Source organism: Prosopis cineraria, unplaced genomic scaffold (genome assembly GCF_029017545.1).
Source record: "Prosopis cineraria cultivar Desert tree isolate PC_DT_omini unplaced genomic scaffold, ASM2901754v1 PC14, whole genome shotgun sequence".
NCBI classification, from domain to species: domain Eukaryota; kingdom Viridiplantae; phylum Streptophyta; class Magnoliopsida; order Fabales; family Fabaceae; genus Prosopis; species Prosopis cineraria.
Genome location: NW_026555345.1, coordinates 982,763 through 990,534, shown reverse-complemented (window position 1 = coordinate 990,534; position 7,772 = coordinate 982,763). Strand labels below are relative to the sequence as shown.

Genomic DNA, 7,772 nt, shown 5'->3' with positions numbered 1-7,772 from the left:
TCGTTTCTGCTGAGTAGAAATAATTAATGCCGTCCATGTATTAAATTGTGATGGGAAGTGATAAGATCAGAGAACAGTGGTCATCAGATTCTCACACAACTGCTGTTCTTCTCTGCTGAGCCTTAGTCAACCCTGAAAATGGCACCTCGGCGAGCCATCTAATCTCCTCTCTTCTTCTTCCTCCGACGATTGATTCAAACCCTGTTGCCCTGCCGTCGCTCATGGGTAGTAGCGAGGACCCCAACAAACCCATTTCCCTCCATGACTCCTCCTCCTCCTCCTCGCCTTCTCATTCGCAGCCTCTCCTCTCCAAACCATCTTTCCCTTCTCCGATCGATGAACCGCCCCGCAGCGAATCCGACCCGACCCAGTATCTCCAAATCTGTTACAACCACGGTCCTCGCTCCTTCAAGGACATCCCTTTCTTAATCCTCTTCCTTCTCCTCGTTCTCTGCACCTTTGGTTTCGGCATCTTCGCCATCTTTCATAGGAATTCCAACTATTCCACTGTCTCTTCTTACACTTACAATTACAATTCTTCCTCCTGCGTTAAGGATGCCCTGTCGTCTGCAAATTGGGATTTGTTTAATTCTTCGTCTTCTCATGTTCCGGAAGATTTGATATGGACCCTCGTTGCTACCCTGATCCTGAGCGTGCCCATATGCTTCGGTCTTCTTTTGTTGCTGAAGTATTACACCAAACAGATTGTGTATGTTTCCCTCCCATTCTTCATCACTGTCCCGATTTTTTTGAATGTGTATTGGTTCGTTGCTTGCACTGTCAGCTCCACTTGCAGCGATGCGTTCCCCTGGCATATAGAATTTTAGTCCTCGTGTTCGTCTTCTTAATTATTGGGGTGATTGTGTGGATCTTCGTGGTCAATTGGCATCGGATTGAGCTCACTGTAAGAATTATTGGGGTTGCTTCCGACGCGCTTTCGAGGAATTTGGGTTTGTTTGTGGCACTGCCCTGTTTGACTCTTGGATTGGCTATCTATTATGCTCCGGTTGTCGTGTTTTTGATATTTGCGAGATTCAATGGTGATATTGTGGCCAAAGAATCGAGTGGTAAATATACTTGCGTTTGGAAGCAGGATAGCTGGGTGCCCGCTTATTTTGCGTTGGCAATTCTCACGATGTTGTGGTCCGCAACAATTATGGTTGAAGCACAGGTTTATGTGATCAGTGGCACAATCGCACAGTGGTATTTCTCCAAGGAGGATGGAGCTCCAAGAAAGAGTATAAGAAGTTCTCTAAGGTGAACATGTTTGCTCATCTTTGTGATTTTTGTTGCTTTTCAGCTGCTTATAGTTTTCCATTATGAGCATTTCTAGACTGGGATCATGAGATACTTAACTATATGATGTTTGGTAATAGTCAAGTTGTCCAGCTTGAGTCCATTGACATGAACGTACTTGTTAGATAAAATAGCTTGATATGTGACACAATTTCAGCGTGCCCTAATACGTAGGCAGGGTACAAAGTAGAAACAGTCTTAATGATTTATTTCGTGTTGCTACCCTGAGTCCCTAACCATGTTCTCTCCTTGACTTCTTTCATTGTAGAAGTATCATATCAAGCTCCCTCGCCCTGTGCAATACACCTTCACAGTCTAGAGTCAAATAGGTTAAATTAATTTGCAAATTGAACTCTTTTGGATGGGGAGTTGTTCCAGATTGATTTGTGAAGGGGCTAGGAACTGTTAACTCATATAACATTGCGCCCTTTCTGAAATATCACCTAGAGAGAGGTGAGAGATAGTTCTCCATTACAAAGGCAGTGAGTAGAAGGGTAATAACCCAACGAAATTTATCTTGATTTGGCCCCATTACCTTCGTTTAATTCCCTTGAGAATACTTTAGAGATTTGTGCTTTATATCGTCATTCTGGACGCACGCGGCTAAAGAAGTTAGTCCATAAGAGCAAAATTAGATTTGGTACTTGGAATGTTGGGACATTAAATTGTAAATCTGTAGAGGTTGTAGGGGTTATGATTCAAAGGAAAATCAATATCCTTTGCTTGCAAGAAACAAAATGGCGTGGAGAAAGAGCTAAGGATATTCAAGGTTTCAAACTTTGGTATACAGGAAAAGTAAGTGCACGCAATGGAGTAGGCATCATTATAGATAAGGAGTGGAAGAAGAACGTTGTAGAAGTTAGCAGAATTGGAGACAGAATTATTTCTTTAAAAATGATAATTGGACGTGAGACTGTTAATATTGTTAGCGCTTATGCGCCGCAAGTCGGGACAGAAGCCAGTCTTAAGGAATTATTTTGGGAGGATCTGGAGGGGTTGATTCGACACATACCACAGAGTGAAAAGATTTTTATTGGAGGAGACTTTAATGCGCATGTCGGGAGGGAAGCTGGTCAGTATGCGAGGGTGCATGGTGGTTTTGGTTTTGGAGAGCTAAACAATGAAGGGCAAACTCTTCTTGATTTCTCATTGGCATATGATTTTAAAATTGCCAACACTTGTTTCAAGAAGAGAGATGAGCATCTCATCACTTACAAAAGTGGAGCCTCAAGGTCGCAGATTGATTTTCTTTTGGTTAGGAACACAGATAGAAAACTTTGTAAAAATTGTAAGGTGATCCCTGGAGATGCTGTAACGACACAACACAGGGTCCTAGTCCTTGATGTGTGTATTATGAGTAAAATCCAAAAACGTCGACAAGTAGTAACACCAAGGATTAGGTGGTGGCAATTAAAAGGTGAGAAGCAAGATATTTTCAAGCAAAATCTTTTGGATAAAGGAATTTGGGATTCTCAGGGAAGTGCTAACATCATATGGGAGGATATGGCTAAAAAGATACGGGAGGTTGCAAAAGTAGTTTTGGGAGAATCGAAAGGTTCTGGTCCGAGAGATAAGGAGTCTTGGTGGTGGAATAATAGTGTACAGGACAAAATCAAGTATAAGAAGAACTGTTTTAAAGCCATACATTTGTGTAACAATGAGGAAAATTGGGAGAGGTACCGTATGGCTAAGAAGGAAACTAAGAGAGCTGTGGGTGAAGCTCGTTCCAAAGCTTTTGAAGAATTTTATAAGAACCTTGAGACGAAGGAAGGAGAGCAAAATATTTATAAGATTGCCAAGAGTAGGGAAAGAAAATCAAGAGATCTAGAACAGGTAAGGTGTATTAAGGATGAAGAGGGAAGAATTTTAGTTACAGATGATGAAATTAAAAATAGATGGGAGACTTATTTTTCTAAACTTTTCAATGATGGAGAGGATTCATCTAGTAACTTGGAGGATTTAGTAACTGGTGAAGGAGAACAAAATTTGTCATTCTATCGAAAAATACGTGATAAGGAGGTAAAGGAAGCTCTTAAGAAAATGGCAAATGGTAGAGCTAACGGACCTGATTGTATATCTATCGAAGCGTGGAAATGTTTAGGTGAAGAAGGGGTGAGATGGTTAACTAAGTTATTTAATGTGATTTTACGGTCCAAGAAAATGCCTGATGAGTGGAGGAGAAGTACATTAATTCCTATTTATAAAAATAAAGGAGATATTCAGAATTGTACTAACTATAGAGGGATTAAACTCATGAGCCACACAATGAAATTGTGGGAGAAAGTAATTGAGCACAGGTTGAGATTGGAGACAAGTATTTCTGAGAATCAATTTGGTTTTATGCCAGGTAGATCAACTACAGAGGCGATTTATCTACTAAGGGGATTAATGGAAAAGTATCGTTGTAAAGATAAAGATCTACACATGGTTTTTATTGATTTGGAAAAAGCTTATGACCGTATACCAAGAGAAGTGCTTTGGAAAGCGTTGGAAAAAAAGGGAGTACGGATTGCTTATATTAAAGCCATACAAGATATGTATGAGGGGGTAAAAACTAGTATAAGAACGCCTAGTGGTCAAACAAAGGATTTTCCTATAAAGATTGGACTACATCAGGGATCATCTCTGAGTCCTTATTTGTTCAACTTGATTTTAAATGTTTTGACGGAACATATTCAAGAGGAAATCCCGAAATGTATGCTCTTTGCGGATGATATAGTTCTTATAGCAGAGACAAGAGAAGAGGTTAATTGCAAACTTGAGTTATGGAGGAGGACATTGGAGTCGAAAGGTTTTCGTCTGAGTAGAAGTAAGACGGAATATTTATATTGTAAATTTGGTAAAGGACTATTCGAAAATAATTTCGAAGTGAAATTGGGAGATCAAATTATACCTCAAGTGGAAAAGTTTAGATATTTGGGAGCCATTATTCAAAATGATGGCGAAATCAGTGGAGATATTTCACATAGAATTCAAGCTGGGTGGTTTAATTGGAGAAAAGCTAAAGGAGTTATTTGTGACCGTAGGGTGCCTAATAAACTTAAAGGAAAGTTTTATCGTACTGCTATCAGACCGGCAATGTTATATAGTAGTGAATGCTGGGCTCTAACGGGACAGCAAGAGCATAAAGTTGGAGTAGCAGAGATGAGAATGTTACGATGGATGTGCGGACATACACGTAAAGATAAAATTCGAAATGAGCACATACGTGAAAAAGTGAGGGTGGCACCTATTGAGGAAAAAATGGTAGAAAATCGGTTGAGATGGTTTGGGCATGTACAAAGAAGACCAAGGGAGGCACCAGTGAGAAGAGTGGAACATATAACTTTGAGTCCGATTAAGAGAGGTAGAGGAAGGCCTAAGAGAACACTCTTGGAAGTTGTTGAACGTGATCTCTTAATTAATAATATTTCTAAAAGCTTAATAAATGATAGAGCACAATGGCATCTTGCAATCCATGTAGCCGACCCCACCTAGTGGGATAAAGGCTTGTTGTTGTTGTATCAAAGTCAATCACAATAGATAGTTTTGTCAAACTCTCCGACTACTCAGCTAGGTTTCAGCTAACATAAAAATGGACTCACGCTTATAATAGACTTGGAGTTTTCTTACAAGTTCAGAACATAAGATAACCTGACAACACCTAAACTAAGCTCTCACTAGCCATACAGTTTTACAATGAAGTTCACACGACACAAGATTTTCAAGCAACTCAATGTAAGTTTAGAGAGTTTTCGTGCTTGATCAGTTGTCTTCAACTCTTCATCTTTGTTTTATACTTGACTCCATTTGACCATTGAGACTGAGCTGTCTAACATCAATGCTCGATCTTTATCTGCTTTAACCAAGAAACGTTCTTTTTCCTTTCATGGTTCTAATTAGATAGTCAGTCCTCCAATCTAGTATTCTTCGCCTATCATGCTTATTAGTGCACATAATCTGGTCATGATTTATTCAAGTCAATTGATCACATGATGAAATAATCATAGAATCATATTCACGTAAATCTACATTAGAAAATATTTGTTAATTAAAATTTTAATATTTGTTATTGTCAAAATTCACATAACCCTGGGCCCAACACTTCCATTACAGTTTCAAAATGATAGTTGTTTACCCATCAACATGTACTTCACTCTAACTCTAATGTTATGTCAATAGCGGGAGGTGGACAATATCTGTGATGTATCTTGCTTCCAAATTTGGTTATTCCCCTTAGCCTAGTCCTTGGAGGGGGGGGGGGGGAGAAAGTTATCATTCAACTAAGAGAGATGATAGCTTTGCATTTGGTAAGATGTTAACTATGAGTTTGCCTTGCAGAAATGCATTTGGTCCTTCATCTGGCACCATATGTTTGTCAGGTTTGCTTATCTGTATTGTCCGAATGGTGCGAGCTGCTGTTGATAGTGCAAGACATGAAGATGCAGTTGGGATAGTGAACCTTGTATTACGATGTTGTGTAAATGCCTTGCTGACTGCAGTAGATTTTCTTAACAAGTTTACCATCAACTTTGCTGCAATAACTGGTGAAGCATACTGCTCATCTGCAAGGATGACATATGAGCTTCTGAGACGTAATCTTCTCTCAGCTGTTTTTGTGGAGACCATCTCATCCCGTCTCTTGGTTGGAATTGTCTTTGTCCTCTCAGCAATATACACGATTGTGGTGCGCTTCAATATTACTACTTTCTTTTGGACGTATGCTTTGGACCAGATTTTTGTTACCGTGATTCAGTTTATACTATAAGTGATGTTTCAACAGGTTTTGTTGGTGCCTGAAATTCAGATTTCCTTGCTTCATTATAGCAGTCGGATGGTTATATCCTATAGATGTAGAATGTTATTGAATAGAATATATCCTTGATCAATTTTAAACATCAACAGCGTTCACATGGCAGGCCAAAATTATGACTACCTTCTAGATTTTTCATTTTTTTTCTTTTACCTTTGAGGCGAGGGGGAGGTTATTGCCTTATTGGCGCTGGAAACTGCTCTTAAGTCTCAGATACTCTGGATCGTATCATTTCAAGTTGCTGAACTGAATTTGAAGTATATCAACCCTCTTTTATACTGAATCACAATCAAAACTACTCAAACTGTTTGACTAACCATCTAGCTAACAGACTTCTAATCATGTGTGGCCATACAAACCAATCACGTGTCGCATACTAATAATACACAAAGCCCATTATACTTCAACAATTGGAACATTCGAGGTGCCTGCAATTTCATTTCTGTTGTTTTTATTTTTGGCCTTTTGAATTTAATGTCCAAGGACAGATTTTCTAGGGATTTGAATAAATAGGCGAGTCAACCATATAACTGGATTTTGTTACCTATATATTTAGTATTTTGGTGTTTAGCTTCTAGTTCATTATTCTTTCTGATTTCTTTGGATATGTCAACGGTTTGTGAATGAGCAGGTCTGTGCAATCTTAAAAGCTGTGACCGATCTTGGGGTTTATTCATATGTTGTGGCTGCGCTGGCTTGGCTGCTACTGATACTAGTTCTGGGTTTCTTCGTGCATGTACTAGACAACGTGATTGAAGCAGTTTATGTGTGCTATGCCGTAGACAGGGACAAAGGAGAGGTTTGTAAACAAGAGGTTCATGAGGTGTATGTTCACCTCCCTATTAGTAGAAGTCAAAGACAGTCTCTGCCTTCAAGAACTATTGGCGTGTAAATTGATCCTCGGGTTTTACAATTGCTTGTCTGCCTATTGTGCATACACCTGAGTCTTGAGTCTTTCTTATTCCATTCTCTGATTTGATAACTTGTTATGCACAGCAAGGCCGAATTTCGAGTTAATTTGGTAGTTGGCTCTGATTGTCAGTGTAGCCTGGACGCTGTATTATGGGGTGAGTTAGAAGTTTAGCCTTCGACAAATTTTTGTCCATTATTTTTGGGACTTGCTTTATGGCGCTTTTATTCCCCAAATTCCTCTTTTTTAAGGTGCTGTTCTTCTAGTGATTGAACTGGGTACAAGTTACATTATTATCTCTTTCTTTGATCTTAGAAGTTTCATTTTCGATTGCTCTATGTTGGCAAAAAAGAAAATTTATTACTTTAGCAAGCCCTTGTCATTATTTCATTATCCTTACAAAATATATGGAGAAGGCTTAGTAAGTAAACTTTATATATTTTTATTCAATTAAATCAAAACATATATATTGTATTATAAAGTATTAATAATAAGGTTAATAAACATTTTAATTCTTAAACTATTATGTGAATGGCATTGTGGATCAGGAATTTTAAAAATGTACAAAAGTTTTTTTTAATTTTTAAATTTTGAGCACTTAGAATCTTTTCATTAAGTTTGAAAAAACAGCTATTAGTTTTAAAGTACAAGATAAATGTCACATTAGCATATGATTAGGTTTTATAATTGTAAAAGTAATAGCTGATTTTTTCAATTTAATAATGAGATTTTAGAAACTTTAAATTTATAAGTTAGGTAGAATTTTTGCACATT

General features: G+C 38.3%; 1 protein-coding gene across 1 annotated transcript; it reads left to right on the top strand.

Moving 5' to 3' along the window:
• Positions 1 to 7,307, top strand: LOC129292815 (uncharacterized). Its single transcript, XM_054930466.1, is given in 4 exon segments — positions 1 to 801; positions 804 to 1,257; positions 5,617 to 5,962; positions 6,720 to 7,307. Coding segments are annotated over 4 exon segments (1,641 nt in total). The 5' UTR covers positions 1 to 221; the 3' UTR covers positions 6,981 to 7,307.
• The last annotated feature ends 465 nt before the right edge of the window (positions 7,308 to 7,772 follow it).